Source organism: Rhea pennata, chromosome 3 (assembly GCF_028389875.1).
Source record: "Rhea pennata isolate bPtePen1 chromosome 3, bPtePen1.pri, whole genome shotgun sequence".
In the NCBI taxonomy this organism is placed as follows: domain Eukaryota; kingdom Metazoa; phylum Chordata; class Aves; order Rheiformes; family Rheidae; genus Rhea; species Rhea pennata.
This window is the reverse complement of record NC_084665.1, coordinates 70,820,317-70,840,568: the sequence shown is the minus strand read 5'-3', so window position 1 is coordinate 70,840,568 and position 20,252 is coordinate 70,820,317. Positions and strand designations below refer to the sequence as shown.

Here is a 20,252-nt window from a genome sequence, read left to right as displayed (position 1 = left end):
TTTGAAATCTTGCTGTAAGTTGGGGTGAGTGGAAGCGAAGAGGGACTGGCAGCACGCAGGTGCCCAGGCGACTGGCGGGGCGAGTCGAGAGTGGTGGGAATGCCTGAGTGGTGGCTGAGGTACAATAAACCTTCCACCTCTGCTGTTTGCAACCTAATCTCTGCTGCCTGGCACCAGCAGTGTGTAGTAACAATGATAATGAATTACCTTGTGTTTGTATAGGATTTTGTATTTGCTGGACTAAGAGGGTGCAAATAGCAAACTGTCAGAAAGCTGATAAATCAGATGCTGTCTTTATGGTATTAATTGATGTTGAAAACTTGCATACTGAGGAACCAAAACTATGCTCAAGGTTTTTCAAGAGTGACTAAATACATGCATGTGTGTCTGTGTGTGTATATATACATTTTTTGGGGGGGGAGAGAGGGGCAGTAGTTTTAGCAAGGCTTAAGAGACCTTTAAAAGCAGCATCTTCTAAGTAGAGGTCACAACCCCAGGCAGAGTTGCAGTAGCTCTGAATTTTCTGAACCTCACAGAAACTCAACCTTCATCCAGTATTTTTTTTTTCTCTAGGGCGGAGGTTGCCACTTTGAGATTTGGATGATGTAGAGCAGTAGGCAGGAGGAGGAAGCTCAGCATTATCTGAAAATGTGGCATATGTCATGTGCAAGGAATAGAAATTATGGCTTACCTGAAAAGCGTGCCTGCAACACTTTGCCCATCTGCAGCAGCAGTTGTGTGCCAGAGTTGCTGTAGGATGTGTCACTAGCTCTCGGTGGGCTGCACGGCCTGGGAATCAGGACATGGTTAAATACTGCAGTGAGGAGAATGACTCAGTGTCACGTTTATGTGGCAGTCAGTTAGTCTAGACTGTTATTTCTGCTTTCCTCTTTTCTGTCACTAGTGGACTAATGCTATTTTGGCTCGTTATTCTTTTTGTTGCCTGGGGCAACTTTAAAAACTTCAGTTAAAGTAAGTACGTTTTTAAGAAAAAGTACTGATGGAAGCTGTCTTCAGAATACTGTCATGAGGATTGTTGACCTGTGGAGAGAGCTTGTGATGTTTTTTTTTATTCAGGTTTATGATTTTTTGTTTTGAGATACTATGTTTATACAATGAAAAACTTACTTATTGAGGTTTGTCATCAAAACAGATTAGGAACTGAAAAAAAGTGAGCTCTGAGATGTGAGTAGAAAAGTGGCTGCTAGCTGGTGCTTGCCAGTTCTAGTCTACTGAACCAGAGGATTTCAGTATCCTGCGATACGCACACGTGCAGCAAGGTCGTTGTTAGAGCAGAGCAAACTGTCGGGGACATGTCTCGTTTACAAGTCTGGAAACAAGTTCAACTGTGGTGTGGGACTATGAAATTACAGTGTAGAGAACTGCTTTGCAAAGATTTCTACCAGGTCTAAATATAGACATATGTTTGCAACGTGACTGTAGTCTTCTGTAGTAGTTGCAGCAGCCTTTGGTCAAGACTGTGGCTTACTAATCTAAAAGCAGCTTCCTTTGTCTACCCAAGTCTTCATTAATCTAAACAGAACAAATTATTTGTTAATAGATGTATTCACTTTTATCTTTTATAAATCCCTGCAGGTTGTTTTCACATGTAGTCAGGACTGGATATGTGAAGTTTCACACATACTAAATTTCTTTTGCCAAGCAGAGCATGAACTATCAGTAGTCTTAGAAATCAGTGGGTTCGAATGAATGGGGAACCACAGCAGAGGCAGGACTCATCCTCCTCATCCTCACTGAGTTCACTGCAGAACGTGGATCTCATGCAGTCATATTTGGGGAAGCATTTAAGAAATGTACATATATATGTATGCGGTAGCCCCAGCTTTTGTGAAACAATCGTTTGAAATGTTTCCCTGGAAAATGTTGGTTGCTTGTGGTCTGCAAAAGTGACTCTTCCTTCAGAAGAAGGAATCTCCTAGATTTCAAGCTGGATATTCTAAAATTGGGAATTGATTTCAGTGTTTTGGCTTTTGATGGAGGAACTATGTAACCTGAAGTGTCTTACTATAATTTTCAAAGTATTGTATGTATTCATTTTTACATTGCAGCCTGAAAACATACATTTGTAGAATACAAATGTAAGAGATAGTAGGGAGCAATTCTGAAATCCCTGCATATATTTTAGGTTTTCCCTTACTTACCTAAATCAGTTGTGTGAGATCAGGTAATCTTTTTCACATTTGCAGTGAGTCCTTGGTTGTCTGTATTTTCCATCTGCGTGCATAACAGAACTGTTAGCATCAACAAACTTCTAATATATTATGCCTTCCCTTAAGTACCAGGCAACGGAAAAGTTAATGTACTAGAGAGAAGGATCATTATAATAGTTTTCCCATTTTGTCCAATGTATGTCAATGATCCTTAAACAGGTGGTAACAGAGGACTGTTGTAATGTCTCTGACTATCACCCCCTGAAGTGAGCCTGTGTTCTTGCAAAAAATCAATACTGAAGATGGTGATTTAGCAGAAAATTCAGTGTGTTAGGATTCCTGAGGCATCTTTCAAGCTTGAGCTATGTTTTAAGGCTTCTTCTTAAAAAGAAAATACTCTTGTTGCTATAGTGATGGGTTTGAAGATTTAAAGGCTGGTCGTTAACATTTCAGCAAAGCTGTAATAGCTGAGGAGTGTTTCTGGACAGTTTGCAGCCATGTTACTTACTGAGCTGCTGGGTGACACTTGGGATACAAGGTGATGAGAGTTGTGCCAAGAGCGGATGTAGGTTAGAATGGATGGCCACTGGCAGATAACCAGTTTCACAAAATGGAAATAAGTAACAAGTTTATATGAAAATAAGTAGTTTATGTAGCAGTAGTAGCTGATTGTAATTTCACAATATTAGTTGTTGCATTAGAATACATTATGACTTTTTTTTCCTTTATCCTAAGTGTCATCTTCAAAACATATTCACTAACTTGTTTCTATGTTTAATTGTCTGGTTAAAAAAAAAAAAAAAAAAAAAAACTTCTGGATTTTTCTTTTATTTTACTAGGAAGGAAGAACAGGGAAATGACTGCAATTTTTTTTGTTCTTTTTGAGAAGATATCCTTGAAATGTTATGATGATTAAAGAGTATGCTCTGAGATAATGTTAATTACTGAATTACTGTTGAGAAGTGTGTGTGTGTTTATCAAGTTGTAATGAATATTGATATGCAATTTATTTTTGAAAAATAAAGTTAGCAAGTGAGTTAATCTGTTTATACAGAATAGCTACGTCCTAACATTGTGGGGTTTTCTTTTTCTTCATGCATAGTTTGAAAAAGAAAAGGCAAGCCAAACAAAACACTGAGACCCCTGGATCTCCCATTTCCAAAACTGCTTCTGAGAAAGATGATGAAAGTAAAGCCATTTTGGAGCAAATCAGTTCTTCTGAAGATAACTGTAGATTTGCTGGGGAAAAGGAAACTGCTCCAGACAAAGAAAAGAAAAAGAAAAAATACAATCAACTGAAAGACATCAGGCGCACAGAACTTAAAAGATACTATAGTACTGGTGAGTTATGTTAATGCTATAGTATTTTGAAATGTGTTTGTTTTGGTAGCTTGTTAATGTACTTTTTTATGCGCTTTCCTTAAAAACTTAATTGACTTTGGATTGTCTTACGAGACAAATAATATAGTCCTATGTATCATCTGCTCCTAACTTTATCCTGCCAGTTCTTAAAAAATGTATTTCTTGTTTCTCAGTTTAAAAACTCAGCTTTGTTACAGGCAGCAGTTAAGTTTAGTATTTCAGACTTTTTTGATGATTTGGCTTTAATGTTTTATGGCATTGGAGCTCAGGTTTTTTTAGAGGATTATGGTTTTGCAAATTGGTACATACTGATAAAGTTTTCAGTCTTAGTTCACGTTAAATTTTGAATAGCACCAAATATTTTTTTTATTTTGTTTTTTTAAAAAAATCCTTAGTTTCTGTTTTCCTGTTGAAATCTGAACGTAAAAGTAAATAAACTACGTTTTTAAACAAGATGTCAAAAGTCTTGTGTGCTGGAAAGTTTTGTGTTTTTTTTTCCAATTGTATCAGTACCTCCGTTAATCATAAGCACTTTTATTAGCTCCGTTCTTGCAGGTAATTCATATGAAATTAATTTTTTGCTTAAGTATCTGTGAGATGATTCCAGAACAGGTCTATTTGCAGTTTTGGATTATAATTTGTTAAGTAAGTTGTTTTAGATGTGATTTATGAGATACTTTTTATTCCAAACTTCCTTTTGTATTTTATAGGAGTAAACTCTTATCTTAAGAGAATGAGTTTTATCTTATAAGAAATCCTTATTTTAGAAGGAAAAAAAAGGCAAACAAATATGGCAGGTATCATAGAAGCAGACTACTTTCTCGTTAACACAGTGTGCATGAACAGCTGACTTCTGAGGAGGATTCCTCATTAGGAGACTGAGCTGAATCAGCAATAAAATGATGTTTGGCATTGACTGGCACATGCAGACTAGTCCACATCATAGGATTCTCTCTCTTATGAGGCAGTATATGCCTTACAAAAAGACAAATCTTGGAGTAATGTCTTCTAGCAAACACAAGAGATTAGTGATTTATTGATCAACGTGTGATCTTTTTCTTTCTTTTTTTTTTTTTTTTGGCAAATTTTAATCTAACAAAATCAATCTGGAAACTATTTTTGCAAAAAAAAAAAAAAAAAAAAACACAAAAAAGGCAAAAAAAGAAAAAAACTTGCTTCTCCTTTGTTTCAAGTTCTGACCACAGCGTTTTTAAACAAAATCTTTAGAACAATAACTGAAAAGATTGTATTGAGGAGTGAATCTGTAAACTATTCCTATCTTGCTAATATACTAGTTAAAAAAACCAAATAAAACTATTTTTTTTTTTTTAATGATTAACATGTCATCAAGAGATGTCAAAATATAAACTCCTGCTGTACTGGTAGTAAAGTGCTTCTGCTAAAAGTGGTGATTTATTCCTGGTTTGTACCTAAAGGAACTTAGAGTTTCCTGAGGTAGTTTCATTTTGTTTGTAGTGTTCCAGTAGTTTGTAAAATTATTGATGCTGGTTGGGACTTCCTTGGAGAAGTGAGGGGGAAAAGGAGCAAGTGGCAGCTCAGACATGTGCAGATGCAGGGCCCGGGAATGCCATCGCTTCTCGCCTGCTGCCTGTCCCTGCAAGGCTCCTGCTCTGCCTTCTCCCTACCTCGCTCGAAGATCTTTCCAAGGGGAAGAAATAAAGCACTTGAGCTCATCTTTGCAGAGGGAACCCATGGTCTGTAATCGAACAATCACTATTAAACAATAGTGGTTTAGTTTGTTTAGTAAGTGTTAATATACTTAGTGTGGACTGACATTGTGACTTGAAATGCTTTTAACTGTCATGCAGCTGTTCTGAGGCCTTTGGGTTCTGCAATGCTTTGAGAAATCCAAGAATTTAATTCTGTTATTGAGCTGAACACAGACCTGACTGACACAATCCACAGAGAACCTCCTTTTTTCTTTTTTAATCTTGTTTTCAGTTGTTTCTAAACAAATACTTTGACACAGCTGGAGCATCAAAATTGTGGAAGTGAAAGTTTAGAGAGGGATGGAAAATTCTTGATTGTGCAGTAAGCGTAATAGCTAGGTGTTTCCTATGCGACTATCAAAATGAAGTAATATGGGTTGAAACATTAGTCGCCATAGTATTTCTTGGCATTCCTGCTGCAGCTGTGCCAGCCAAAGTGATTACTACGTGTAGCCATTTCTTATTGCAACTTTCTGGAAAGTTGCCATCTTCACTAATACACTGACTGAACAGTTTCTGAAAGCTCTTCCGAAGCCTACTGCAGCCTCTATGAACTGGGTTGGTTTAAACAGCCTGCACCTGCAGGGAGAGGCCAAAGCCTCTCTGTCTTGCTAAGCTGAGTTCTGCATGAAGGTGTGAATTCAGCAGGTCCCTGATGGAAGGTACGTTAGATGGATTGGTGAGAAGAAACTTACTGCCAAACCTGTAAAGGTTTTATTTTTGAAATGTTGATATAGCTCCATGTGAAACTGGCTCGGGTAAGTTCTCAGTGCATAGACAATGCACTGTCTTCATTATTTAAGAATATAGGTGCATATACATAAAATTCTCTTCTTCCACATAATTTCTTCCCTCTGAGTTGTCCCTTTATTGACTTTTCTGAGATGCTTTGACTAAAATAGTGTCCCCCTGATACTTACGGCTAACCATTCTCCTGGGTATGTTGTTTGCACAGAGGCTTGGGGGTTTTTTGTTGTTGGTTTTTGCTTTCCAATTATTTAGCTTTGATTTAATGCCTAAAATTTTAAGAAAATCTCATGTTGGAGTTACTAGTGTTTTTCCAAATGCTTTCTGCACTTTGCTGAACTGCTTTCTTTTCCTAGTGGAAATAAAAACGCGTTAGATGCAGTTGAAGTCCTGCAGATTCTCGTCTCTGTGTTAGTATGATGGTGCATACATAATTTATTTCATAGTTTAATGGAAGTTCTGTCATAAGCTGCTTTGAGTGTAGAAAGGTCACGTCTGACAGTCTAACAGACTGAAGACCTCTGTCCTCTGAATAATCTCCCTTTCATGTTTTGCAGGATTATAAATCCTTTATTTATTGGTATTAGAGAAAGAGGAAGAACATCATATCTCACTGTAATTTGTTCCTAACACTCCATGTCCCTTCACTAGAAGCTTGTAAATCTGTTTGTCTTTATGAATTTGTAAATGATCACAATGACTTCCTTGCTATTTCACTTTGAATGTCATTCCTTTCTATGAATGTATGCAAGAACTGTTATTTTCTGTTAGAATAATTTTGTTGGCTCAGTAAATCCCTCTTCTCCAGCAGCATGATCATAATGCAAAATTTCTGAAGGCTCTGGAGAACTAGAGGCTATGATGCTCCCTTCCACATTTTGTGGAAGAGAGAGTGGTTAAAAGACTTTTCTTCTTTTTCTTTGAAAAAGATGAAAGTGCAGAGATAAGGAGTGAAAAGTTCCTTGTTGAGTATATAGAAAGTGCCATGTTGTGTTATTGTCTGAGACCAGTGGGTGGCATCGCTGAACCAAGGAGGAAGAGTTGTGGCTTACGCACCCTGTAGGAAAGAATCCTCCTGCATCTATCTGCCTATGCAATATTATTCTGTACAACATATCTACTAGCACTGTGATGGCACTGTTACAAGTATCCTAATGGTATGCGCTGCTGGTCATGTCTCTTGAGACAATGCTAAGTGGTTGAACAGATTCCACTGCCAGAAGGTTCCTCCTGTGTACTTCATCTTTTCTCTTAGTGCTTGTGTTGTTCTTCAATAGCTCTGTAATTCTGCAATAAACTTGTCCCATTCAGCATCCAGATCTGATCCTACAAGAGTCAGATTTTGCCCCCCTTTTTTTTCTTCCCTTGAAGCAACAGAGGCACAGATACTGCTGCTGCTTCTTTTGAGGACCAATGAGAGTAACACTGCTTCTTAATTTTGCCTTATCTCTTGGCTTGTGGGGTGGTCCGCTTCTTAATTTAATATTATCCTTTTTGCTATTGCTACAGTAATCTTCTTTCAGGCTTCTGAGGTTGTATCTGTCTGGCACATTGCAATGCTTGCCTAGGCACCTTGGATGCTATACCCAGTGCCAAGGTTGCCATACCCTTCTTGGGATAATATCTGACTTGCTTCTGGGACTTGAATGCTTAGTTCAGATGCACTTTTTGTGGGAAGTTCTGTTGGAAAATGTTGAATTGCCAAGCTTCATTCCCTTCCCCACCACCACCCCAATGTCACAGGCTTCAAACACTTTCACAGACCTGAGGCTGAGTTCCAGGAACCCTGCCTTCGCCCAAGGGCAGAGCCCATGTTTCTGGGGTAGATCTGTTAGGGGAAGGGCTGTGAGATTAGGAAACCAGAATTCCTGTCAGGAATCACTAAGCGGAATGAGGATAATGACATTTTGCTGGTGAAGACCCTGAAATGTAAAAATCTAGCCTTCTAAAAACAGACAGTGGAACAGTGGTATAACTTAGGGTTGAACAAAACCCTCTGAATATCAGCCGTGTATTTATTCCAGCACAATAAAATGTGTTAACATTTTCAGCTGTGGGGGATCTTCTGAGATATTTGTAGTTTGTGCATTTAGGGATTGCTCTTCCAAATGCTTGCCTTGTCTCTGTCTGGGCCTATGTAGATTTCTTGGATCTGCAATATCCTGTGACAGAGTCCACAGGTTTGCTACTCTTTGCATGAAGAGCAGCCTCACTCCTGCTAGCTGTATTTGCTAGCCCCTAGTCCTTGTTCTTGGAGAAACTGTGAACAGTCGATCCCTACACACCTTCTGCAAGCTTCCTGTAATTTCTCTAGTCTTCTCTCTGCAAAATACTTTCTCCATTGTTTGTCTTTCAGGCTGAAGAACTCAGATGTGCCTAATGTGGAAGCTTTGTGCATCCTTGTCATCCTTCTCTGAACCTCTGGAAGCTGGGATATTGGAGCAGGGGGTGTTTTTGCTCTTTACTCAGATTCTCTGACTTGATTTACTATGGAGCTCCATGCAAGCCTCCTCCAGCAGGAGGAGGAAGCAAGTGTTCAGGAACAGGAAGGAGTTGTATAGGACTTCTTGAGTTGTAACTTTTCTTGAGGGGGGAAAAAACTCCAGAGCCTTATCCTAAATTACCTGTGTATATAACTGAAATGTGAATTTTGGCAGACTAGGAGATGGAGACAAGTGCAGATAAGAAATCAGAAACACTTTTTTAAGTGGCGCTATTAACAAGGGGAGAAAATTATGAAGGGTTATGGTGGCATTTCCATTAGTGGAGCAAAATACTAGGATTTAAAATTTTCTAAAATTTATACTCTACCATAGCAGTTACTCAGTAGGATTTTAACATAGTGAAGTCTTCTGACCTTTTGACAAAGGTCAGATTAGAGCATGACGTGACTGACATTTGGTCAGCTAAAGCTAATCTCTGCTGAACAAAAGGTATGCATTTTCAAGGGCTGTCTGTTTACCTGGGGCCTGAATTTTCTGGAAGAGTGAGCACTTAAAATTGTTAATTATGTTTAAATAGAGACACTTAACAGCTCTGAAAATTGTCCCCTGAAGGAAGGGAAGAGAGTGGTGGAACAACTGAATAGAGCATACAGAGAGACTGTGGCATGTGTATGTGTGCAAGAGGGGAGAGGGAAGCGTATGGGAAGAATAAATGAAGAGTTGTCATATTTCTGGCTGGGATAATGAAGGAGATAGGTCTACGTGGCTAGTGAGTCCTTCACTTCCAGGGTGCATGCACAGCAAATGTGACAAATCTGGGGTGGTCTGTATTTTTTTGCTGCATGCCAGCCACCAGTGCAGCATGAGGACTGTGTCCTGTGCAGGTAACCAGAGTGCATGCAGGGCATGAGCATTTCATCGGGGTGATTTCAGTGGTGTATCCTGATCTGGTAGAAAGGATTAGGACCTTCTTCCAGCTTTGCTTTTTGATGTTTCCTGGAATAAGATAAATTTCTAGAAAAGCACTTCAAATTCTCATACTTCACCCGTGAATTTTTGACTAGACAGAAGACATTGCTGGAAAACCCAGACATACAGTACCCTGTGAAGGAGATGCTTAAGGCTGCTCAGGACCAGCAGAGCAGAGCTTCAGTGGCTTCCACTCACCTGTCCTCTCCTGGGAGGACTGGTAGAACCACACAGACTGGATCCTTCTCCTTCCTCCCCTTCCAGACCTGCAGGACCAGCACTCTGAGTGCCTGCAGAGCAATGGCACTGCAGCCCATGGCACTGGGGTAAATGTCCGTACTGTAGTCTCTCTGTCCTCTTCTGTGGAGCCCAGGTGGCTCTGTGGGGATCTCTGCCCTTGTAGAAGAGACAGAATGTATACTTTGTAGTTTCAGGCATGAGGTTTACATTTATAAGATTTAATCTCTTTTATGGGAGGAATATTCTTAACTGCTTCATGATCCATGTACATAAGGAACATATGAGACGGCATTTCAAATCAGACTGTGGATCTTACAGCTTCCAAACATAGGCAGCTTCATTCAGTTGTTCTCAGGGAGTCTGCGTAGCTTAAACCTGGTGTCCCCAAAGCTTTTAATTTTTCTTCTGAAACCACTTCCTATATTTTGTTTGAAATACACTGCAGGAAATATCTATATACTGTGAAAAGTAGAACTGCTTGGACTTTTCTGCTTAAATAATAATGCAAGATGAAGCCAGAAGATCTCTTTTATTTCATAATGCTCTTGCTCCCAACTTTCCAAGCTGACGTTCCCTAATGTCTCATCAGTCTGTCACAGTGTCTGTGATGTGACTCAGCAGACTGCGCTTGGGATCGATATCTTATATAAGCTGAGTTGCTCTTTTCTGTAGCTCCTGAAGGTTTGTGTAATGAAGTGCTGGCAGTCAGCAACGCTGATGTCATCTGTGTACACAAAAGCAGGTACATATGTTTGTATGTTTAGAGTCTTTCTAATTTTTGTGTGTATTTTTAACTTGTAAGATCATAATTACCAACGAATGAGAAAAGGATACAGCAGGCATGTTGAAGAGATTTTATCTCTGTATCTTGAAATGGCAGAGCTTTCACAGACAAGCTGCTGTGTGTTCAAGAAGCAAAACATGAATAAAAACAGCATGTGTACTGTTATTTTGAAATGTGTATATCTTTTCTGTTAAGTATTTATTCCCTCAGCCCTAATCTATTAGCAGATTAGTTTTCTTCATGTTGTCTATCGTTTCCTGATTTAATACGTTTAGTCAGAAATTTTACAGTAATAGTGTTGTGATGGATATATTTAGGTTCTGACACCTAACTCAATAGGTTCACTGAGAAGCTATCTGTCAGACCAGAGAGACCAACTGATGGGCAACTTCTCTTCCATTGATCTCCAAAACCCTGCTATAGCCTTCATATATCCAAAGCCATCTGTAAAACCTTGCTGAGCCTTTTCTTTTTTTTCTTTTTTTTTCCCCTCCTGAATGCCTACTTTCTGAAACAGTCACTGACCCCTTTTCTCTCCTCCTTTGTATAAGAAACTTGGAACTAGTTGTGACTGTAACCACGTCCCTCCCAGGATGAGCTTTATTAAAGAGCTTAAGCCAGGCTAAGACCACACTGTTATTAAAAGAGGATGTTCTGCCCTTCCTTCTTATCAGCCCAGCTGCATGGTTCTGTTCTCTGCCTTCGCCTTTAGAGTAAGGAGCTGAAAGCAGAGCTGCTTTTGCTAGGGTTGGTATGTAGTGACCTCTGCCAATGCAAGGCTGCTGGTGGAAAGGAAAGTTGGAATCACCCCTTTTGGCAACAGCTTCATCACAGATTGATTTAAGCAGCTTTTGGGGCAGAGTCCAAATCCAGTACTGCTCCAGAGTGGTTGTTAAGTCTCTTCTGAGAAGACCTGTACAGAGTCATATGCATTAAACCTTTGATTGCCATGGTATGTGCGTTGAAAAAATTAAATATATGAGAAAATAGATTCTAAGCACTATTTAATCTTATAAGTGGTTTTTTTTTTTTTTTTTTTTTTTTTTTTTAAGAAAAATACTAGATAGGCTTAGGTTTGGGTTTTTTGTTGGGAAGAGATGTGTGCTGCGTGTTTCTTGAGGAAGGTCTCTACGTTTTCACATTCCTCCTTCATTTTGTTTCAAACCTGAATGATTACCAGGAGAAAGACAGCAAGGATGAAAGCTTTCCTTCCAGAAGCTATATATATATTTTTTTTTTCACTAACTGAAAACAGGATGTAGAATTTGCATAAGAATTAGGTTCCTGACCACATAGATACCAGTTGTATCTGAAGAGCCAGCTAGCCAGGCACCTGACAGAAAATGAGAAAGGCTTCCTGTATCTGATCTAAGGATAACTGTAGTTCTCTTCTTCCAGTTCCCGGTAACATAGCCTATTTCTATACTGTGTTCAAAGATTGGTATGTCACTTACATGTATACTCTTTGGTCTGGTTTATGAGTTGATACTGCAGACACCCTGTGTGGAATATGTATTTTGCAGGTGACCAACTTGGCCAGAAAAGCTGTTTCATGTGCAGTTGATAATGAGAAAAATAGTATCCTAGGGGGTGCCCCTTATCCAAGGCAGCATTTAACAGAGTCTTTATTACTGTCTTTAATAAACTGTAAATGTGGATTTTTATTCTTGATTGTAAAGAAAATTAGAACATCCGTGCAGAAAAAGTTAGTCAAGTAATTTGTTCTATTTTTTTCTTGTAAATCTTTTCTTCACTTTGCTAGTTTTTGGGATGTAGACTTCTCTGACAACAGTCTTTTAAGTGTGTTCACTGTTGCAACATAATAAGATGGTTAAAATCCTCTACTGCTGTTAATTTTGGCAAAGCACGAAGTTCATCTTGCAACTCCATCTGGCTATACCAGTTAATTCAAGGAGACCTTTCATGCTGCATGAATACAAGAGGAGAACTAGATGTTTTAGAAGTAAACCCTTAAACAGAAGGGATCTTGAGGAAGATTGAATGATCTTGAACAAGGAGTTAGAAATGAAAAGAGATGATGTGAACAGGTTATAATGTTGAGTCTGCACTTGTCTTATAATAAGTCAGTAAGGCCAAACTGTGGAAGGGGAGGAGGTTCCTTGGTGCTGAGTTTGTGATTGTCTTATGCAAGCCAGTGATGAGCAGGTACTAACACAGTTTTGGAGGTTTCTGCCATGTACGTACCACATGTGTACCCAGCAAGTTTGTTGAACCTTGTGCTAAAGTTTCTATTGCTGCATCTTTGCTTTGGCTGTTATCTGTGCTTCTGAAGTTAAAGATAGCTCTTGTGTATCTGTACACTCTGTAATTGCTTCCCCGATAGCTGTGGACTTCATAGCCGGCAGCTTAATCCGCCCTTAGGCAGTAGGCTCTATTGCTCGCAGGCTGTTCTTTGTGTGGCTTGTTGATAAACGTTTGCTCTGAAGGAGGGTAATGCACTGAGCTGAAGATGTGATATTTGGCAGCTGAGTACAGTTAATCTAACATGGCAGTGTCGACACTGAGTAGGACTTTGGTCTGTCTTGTAGATTGCTCAGGTGAATAACGTGCTTCCAAGTCCATCTTACAGTGGCTGTCAGTGCTTGGTGAGGTAACAGCAGGGAAGGACAGTTATTAGGGGCAAATGGAAACTAGGTTGGCATGTGGGAACAGGCGGCTCTGCTGGAAATGATGATCACCTACAATTATGTCAGTGTTTCATGGTGGCTCTCCAGGCCCCGAATAAATATGTCATTACAAGTACTTCCTTAGTAAATCTAGTTATGACATACACGCAACAGGGTCCTAGGGGAGACCCTGTTGCGTGTATGTGATAACATATATAACATTTTCCTACTCCAAATTTCTGTAAATTTTCTTTTCAATGTTCTTGTCACACAAAGCTTTGTGTTACAAGATCTTCTGTTTCACTGCTGCTTTATCTAGAGGCAGGAGGGCACAGAAATGGGTTGGAAGGCTAAAATTGTGATCTGTGTTTTCATCCCAGCAGTTACCAGTGGGAGTGGAGTAGAAGCTTTGGAAAGTAATTATGTAAGATATATTAGACATAGGACTGATAAGGCAGAGAGAAAAAAGGAGAGAAAAAGGTCCTCTCCCCATTAGTAACTGTTAATTTGATTCATACCATTGTGTTTGCCCTGAAGAATTGACTATCACTTGTTAAATGATGTGAGATTCAAGGAATCCGGAGCACAAAAGCAGTACACTTCTCTGTGGTTTGACTTGGTAAGTCCTTTGAAACTTAAATTCTGTGCATCTTTGTACCGCATTACGCAAACATGGATTTTCTACATTATGAGTAAGTGAGCTATCAAAATGATCTTCTAGACCATTGCAGTTTTGCTGAGGTCAGTTTGGTAGCTGTGTGGGTTTTATTTCCATTACATGCCTTAAACAAAAAATCAAATAGTTTTTGACATCTGTTTCTTTCCTTTTCTTTATTTGCATATGGCTGAATCTGGTTCATCTCATAAATGCTTTCTTCTATTTAAGCCAGATTGACTACCAATCCTGTTTCCTTTTGAGCTCAGAATGTTGTTCGGTAGCTTTTACAGTTGTTTAAAATGCTTTATATATCATTTAATTTAGAGTTGTCTGCGTTTTTTTTTTCCCTGTCTAATAAGGTATTCACATAGTATGTAGGGAAAACTACTTTCCTCAGTTTTAGTTTCTAGTACCTTTACCACTTTCATTTCTACCCTTTGTTTGTATAGCTTTGTTTGTATAATTTTGGGAACAATATGCCTCCTGTAGTTTTCAAAATAGGAAAGTGATTTATAATGTGAAGCAGGACTACCTCTGCAGTAAAGTTCTTTGCCTAGCTCCCAAGCTTACAGTCTTGGACAAGTTTCAGGGGTCTTTTAGTCTGAGAATAATATCTCAGCTTCACTTGCATCTTCTCCAAGAGTAAAGTCTGTGTATGCTTCAGTAATACGGTTCATATTTGTTAGTTTTCTGTGGGGAGAAAAAGGGGAGGGAGAACAAACCTCACTTTTTTGGAGCTAGTGAGCTGTAGAATCAGTTCAGCCTCAAATGTAGCTCAGCCTTGTGAAAGGAGGATTTCACATTTGTATCTGCAAGAATTTTGCTTATGGAGGGGGTCCAGTTGTGGTTGTGCATGTAGCACATCTGTTTTCCATCTGATATGGAGTTATCTGTTGATCTGAATCCTTTCTGTGTCATCAAACAACATGTAGACCACAAGGAACACTCCTCCACCCCTACCTTACTGGACATCCCCACTGCACTTCTACTATTTTAAGCTTCTCTTCTGACTGTAGTGTTCAATTTAAATTATATTCTGGTCACTGCATTTTAGTGCTTACTTCTGGGTGACATTCCACTTTGGCAACATCCTAGTTTCAATATGTTTCAACTGTTGCCCCTCCACTTGTTTTTTTTGTTTTTTGTTTTTTGTTTTTTTTTTTTTTTTTTTTTTTCCCAAGATTAGATTTAGAGCTAAAGCACTGGATTCCTGGCTGCATCTCATTTTTCTTTTTCTTTTCTTTTTTTCTCTTTTTTTCTCAATATGCAAAATTACTCTCTTGGCAGTTGTAGCATATGAACTGCCTCCCTCCACGTTGTCTTTTTTTTTTCTTCTCCTTTTCATAAACTTCAGTGACCTTTTTAACTAGATTTTTCTTCTTCCTCTCACTTTTTAGACAAGTTCCTGTGAAGGAAACTTTGAGTTTTGTGGTCTGTATCTTGCCATCGTCAGCATTTTTTCCTTTGTGTCGTCTGCTCACACCCCCTGCACTATCCCTGCAGTTCTTCTGTTTCTTGCTCTGTGTCACTCCAGTTGGTCTGTCATGTGTGAAGTACCAGCAAAAGAGGACTGTGGCACTGTTCCAGGCAGTGTGTCTTTACAGGGCTGCCTGGTGGGAAGAAACACGATGGAGAGGCCCTCCTGGCCCTCCTCCATCCCTCAACGTGAAGGATTCCTGTCAAAACACAGTGTACAAGCTCCTCTACGTGTCCCAGTGCCCCAAAATACTCCACTGTCTAAGTGTAGGTGCTGTCTTTCCTCCAGCCTTGTGCATGGATGTGAGGCTCTAAAGGAAACATGGCAAGTACTCTGTTGCATTGACTTCAGTAGTATGAAAAATGATCATTTCACGTTTTGGTGCAACACATTCAAATGGTAATAAACAGTTAAAAATATGCAGCATTGTTCTATGTCTTTTCAGTTTAAACCAGAGCAGCTAAAAGCATATTTTTGTGAATGAAGGGGGTAGATAACTGGTTAGGAAGAGAATTTAAGTCTCTTGCAAATGTTTAAGATTTTCCATGTAGAAGGGAATATCAGTGGCTTATTTACAAATATGTTAAAATATGATCTCTATTTATAGTAGAAGGAGTTGCAGCCCTTTTTCTATCACAACCTGAACTGGTTGTGATTTTGCTGGGGGCCTGTATTTTCTGGTAATCTTTTTGTTCCTTTAAAAAACTTACCTGGAGAATAGGGCAGAATCACGACCGTTTGTTTTTAGTGAAAACAGTAGAAAATTGCTCAAGCTGTAGATGTTACAGAATCACATGTCTGGGTTTTTTATTGCTCTGGGAATTGGTGTTCCCCTTCAGCAGGGGAAGTTTCCATGACTAAGGAGCACAGGTGGTGTTGTGATGGGTGACAGCTGACTCCTTGTTTCAGGTGACTCCAGCAGTAGAGAAAGAGGAAAACAAAGGCATATTGTGACTCAGTAGAGGAAAAATATGCAGGAATAAAGGTGAGGGCTTAGAAGGAGAGTGTGGGAGAAATGGAAATCAGAACAGAAAAATAGATACCTAAGATCGTTTCCCCTCCTTGTAGAACAGTAGCAGTCCACTGCCCATATCTGGGCCAGGAGATTTTTCTGTCTAACTCTCTGCCTTTTCTTCAGGGAAGTCTGATCAGCTGCATTAAAAGACAAAGACCTCTTTAGGGACATGTTCCCTAGCTACTGCATCTGTTTGGGTAAAGGAAGGAATGGAGCCTATCGTTAGGATGCTGCTGCTGCCTCTGGGTAGTGCCGGGATGCCGAAGTCAGTGAGGGATGTCCCAGATCTATCCCCTGTGGTGGTGGGGTTCAGTCAGACTTGAGAGTAGTCCAAAGAAAGATCTTTCTTAAAAAAGTAATGATTTTACTACATGTAATTCAGCAGCTCAGATTGAGACTAACTAGGAGAGTCAGAAAAATGTTTACAATGATACAAATTGAAATAAACAACTGCACAACATGTTAAAGTGCCAGTCTATAAAGTAGAGATTAAAAAAAAAAAAAACTCAGATAAACTCATTCATTTTTCCACTCTCTCCTATACCAACCAAAGCAGGACTTTCACATTCCTGAGGTCTTTGTGTGTCTCTAGAATGACTGAACTGATGCTCATTGTACTACCTACACCTCTACCATGGTAGTTGGGAATCAGGACTCACTGATAAGGAAGATGACTACCCCAAAAAGCTTTGTTTGCTTAGTTCCATATCAGTATTTTTTTTCTTATTTTTTTTATGATTAGATTACTGGGAGTGATTACTACCTTCCCTGAATTTATTTCATTCCAGATTCTTGCAGGTTACCTTCAGGCTTTCACTTGTTAGTCCTGGTTGGTTAGGCTGTAGTTACATTGTTTTATTTCCTCTAATAAATAAGCAATAATAAAGAAGCAATGTCTTAAAACAGCAGAGAAATGCTCAGTGATATGGAAAAAGATGAATAGTATCTTACAGTTTTAAGGACTATTTTAAGGACATGTCTTATAAATTCATGGTTCTTCCATATCTTGAATACTGTGTGCAGTTTTCTTTCCTCCATCTCAAAAAGGATGTATTAGAAGAAGAAAAAGTACAGTGGAGGACAGCCAGTGGGATCAGAGAGGTAGGAAAGATTCTAAAGTATGCCAGCATAGCCTGAAAAGGTGAAGAACTAAGGGAAGATACGGAGGTCTGTGATGTCATGAACGATATGCAGAAAGCAAATAAGGAGTGATCATTTGTTAACCTTTAAAATAAAATTACTTAGGGTAGTCAGTGAAATTAATTATCTTTAAAGCAGAAGAAAGGAAGCCCTACTTTATGTGGTGGAAAATGACGTTTTGGAGTTCATTGTCATGGGAGAGTGCAGAGGCCAGAAGGGACTGGGTATGTTAGTGGATGCTTTTCTAGCTAAGGAGATCCTTGATTGCTGGAAGTTAAGGGGGATAGTCAGGGAAAAGACTGCTTGCTGTATTTGCATACAGCTGTTGCACTTCTCCCTAAGCGTTTATTAAGGGCTTATAGAAGGCAGATATTGAGGAGAAAGATGGACATTTGGGCATGATGAGTATGCCAGTGATTCTGTTCTTTTAAGCTACTGGGTTTATTTGCCTGCTGTGGAAAGCAGTCGGTTCTGTGGCCCCTAGTTTACATCAACATTCCTACTAGAGCTTCTGATACCAGTCAAACTGAGGGTTTGGAAACTGTATTGCATGGTTCAGATGTCACTGCTAGTACTGCAAAATCTCCTGCTGATTTCAGCTGACAGCAGGTTACTCCATAAAGTTAATGGTCATGGTATCTTCTTGTACTGGGATGTCGTATCTAAGTACGAGCAGCCCAAGATTCTGTTAACTCTTCTTGACCTTTTCTGTTCTGTTTATATAGCTATTTACCTAGCTGCAGACGTGTAATTCTCCTATCATATGTCAAGGTCTCTTAGATGATGCACTGGTTGACCTCTTTATCATACTCCATCAGTCGCTGCTTTCCAAATTACTGGTATGCTACTCTTTCTTTTTTTTTTTTTTCTTTCTTTCTTTTTTTTTTCTTTTTCTTTTTTTTTTTTTTTGTAAGGTTTCCCACAGCATTGCAAAAACAAATGTGAACAATCTAGGAAACTAAATTAGGTACAAATATATTGATAAGGGTGAAAAAATATATATATTCTAGTCCTGTCAACCTTTAATAGGCCTGTATTTTCTTGCCCTTTCTCACTTAGCATTCATTTTCATTGCTCATTAATATTACTATTTTTACATACTTCCTATTTTACATGTCCTGAAAATGCAGAGAGGTTCAGTCCACCCACTCCACTCTTTTCTTGCAGATGCAGTGGGATTAAATTTGCATGAACACTCATGCATGTCCTCAGATTTGTAATACTCCCTGTTCAGCATATGTGCAATGCAGAAAAAGCTTGGGAGGCAGAACCATCAGTCACTGTACCACTAAGCAAATGTCCACATTCAAAAGGTAGTAAGCTGCTTTTATTTTAAAACTTGGGAGGAGGTACCTCCTGTCCACCTAGTTATGCTTGAAGAAAGGTAGTAACTGAGAGGCTTGGCCTGGCTGGGCTCATTCCATCATGCCTTGGTGCGCTCTGGGTGCGCATGGGACTACCACGAGAACAAATGGCCTGCAAATCATGTCAGAAAATGTTTGTTTTCCTGAAGGAGAAATGAGAGAAGATGAGGGAATTGGACAAATGGTACATTGTGGTGTTCTGTTATCTTTGCTAGGATTTTTCTCTGTAACCATTCATGTAGAGTTTAGTTTGTGACCTTGGCCTAGCTATACATGTACAGTAAATGGGATGAGCAGTACCTGTCAGATGTGATGGATTCATTAGAACTTTTCCTCTGAAGGTCTGATAAGGTTTTTATTTACAGTTTTAGAGCTTCATAAGCACAATTAGAAACATAGAGAAGTCAAAAAAAATTGACTAGTCAAAGCGATATGATGTGATTTGGAGTAGTACCCAGTGAAATAGGGTCAGTGTAAGGATGGTATTCAGAATACTTTATTGTTGGGATTAAACAAAAAAAGAAAAACAAGAGGTGTCCAGTTTTGGTAGACAGGTAGATACACAGACTGTAAGGGGGGGGATACGTCTGTAGGAGATTTCCTGGCACAGCTGTGGGCATTCTGCTTCCAGGAGATTAAGGTATGGCAGATCTCTTTTTAGGAGAGGAGGAGGCTAGAAAGGAGCAGCTTTTACTGCTTTTGCTGAGAGAGAAAACATGTCTTTTGCTAGTGTGAACCTCCTGCCACTGCAACGTGCGTGGGTCTTGCAGCTCTTCCCTCCTTCTCTTCTATTACAGGCTGCTTCAGAGCATGCAGTACCTAACTCCCAGCCCTCATCCTGCAAGGGAGAGGGAAAATGTGCTTTGCATTTTGACAGTGTAGGAATCAGCTTTGCATTGTGTCATCTGGGAAAAACTTCAGTTTAAAGCAGTAGTTTTAAGAAGTATTCATTCTTTCATTATGCATTTAAAACTTGTGAAATTCCAAAAATATGAAGATGGAGGAAGATGACATTAAAGTTGTTACAGGGTTAATTTAACTAACAAAGATCTTGAAGAAACATTTCTTAGATTTTTATGAAAACATCCGATTTTAAGAACCTACCCCCCCAAAAAAATACTATGCATTGAAATGCAGCCATCATCATTGCTTAAAGTAAATGTGGGTATCTTATGAACTGTTCCCCATTTTCTTTAAAATGGGTTAAATTGGCAGCATTTGTAATACAGTGACTTGGATATATAGAAAAATGACATTCTTTTCAGAAATTCCCAACTTGCAGAGGAAAATTTTCTTTATTTTAAACTTTTTTAAGAAGTTTTTTAAACAGATTCAAGCATATTTACATATGTTATTAATATTGCAGTTGTAAACACCAGTTTACTTTCTTGAACATAAGTAGTAGAAGAAAATACAGAAGAAAAATGAGCCAACTAGCTATTGGGCATATATAGAATTTACTGACTTTCATGAGCAAAAGAAGCTCTGTAATACATTTGGTAAGAACTTAATTTGTCTTTTGAA

At 39.0% G+C, this 20,252-nt stretch overlaps 1 protein-coding gene across 9 annotated transcripts in view; it reads left to right on the top strand.

The window, feature by feature from the left end:
- Window positions 1–20,252, top strand: part of NCOA7 (nuclear receptor coactivator 7) — a 96,976-nt gene that overhangs the window by 44,831 nt on the left and 31,893 nt on the right. For 7 of the 9 annotated variants that reach the window (XM_062572587.1, XM_062572586.1, XM_062572589.1 and 4 more), the window contains one exon: window positions 3,274–3,512. The exons of the other annotated variants lie outside the window; for them this stretch is intronic. In XM_062572587.1, coding sequence (XP_062428571.1) covers window positions 3,274–3,512 — 239 coding nt within the window. The remainder of the gene's footprint in view (window positions 1–3,273; window positions 3,513–20,252) is intronic. 9 annotated transcript variants of the gene reach the window in all.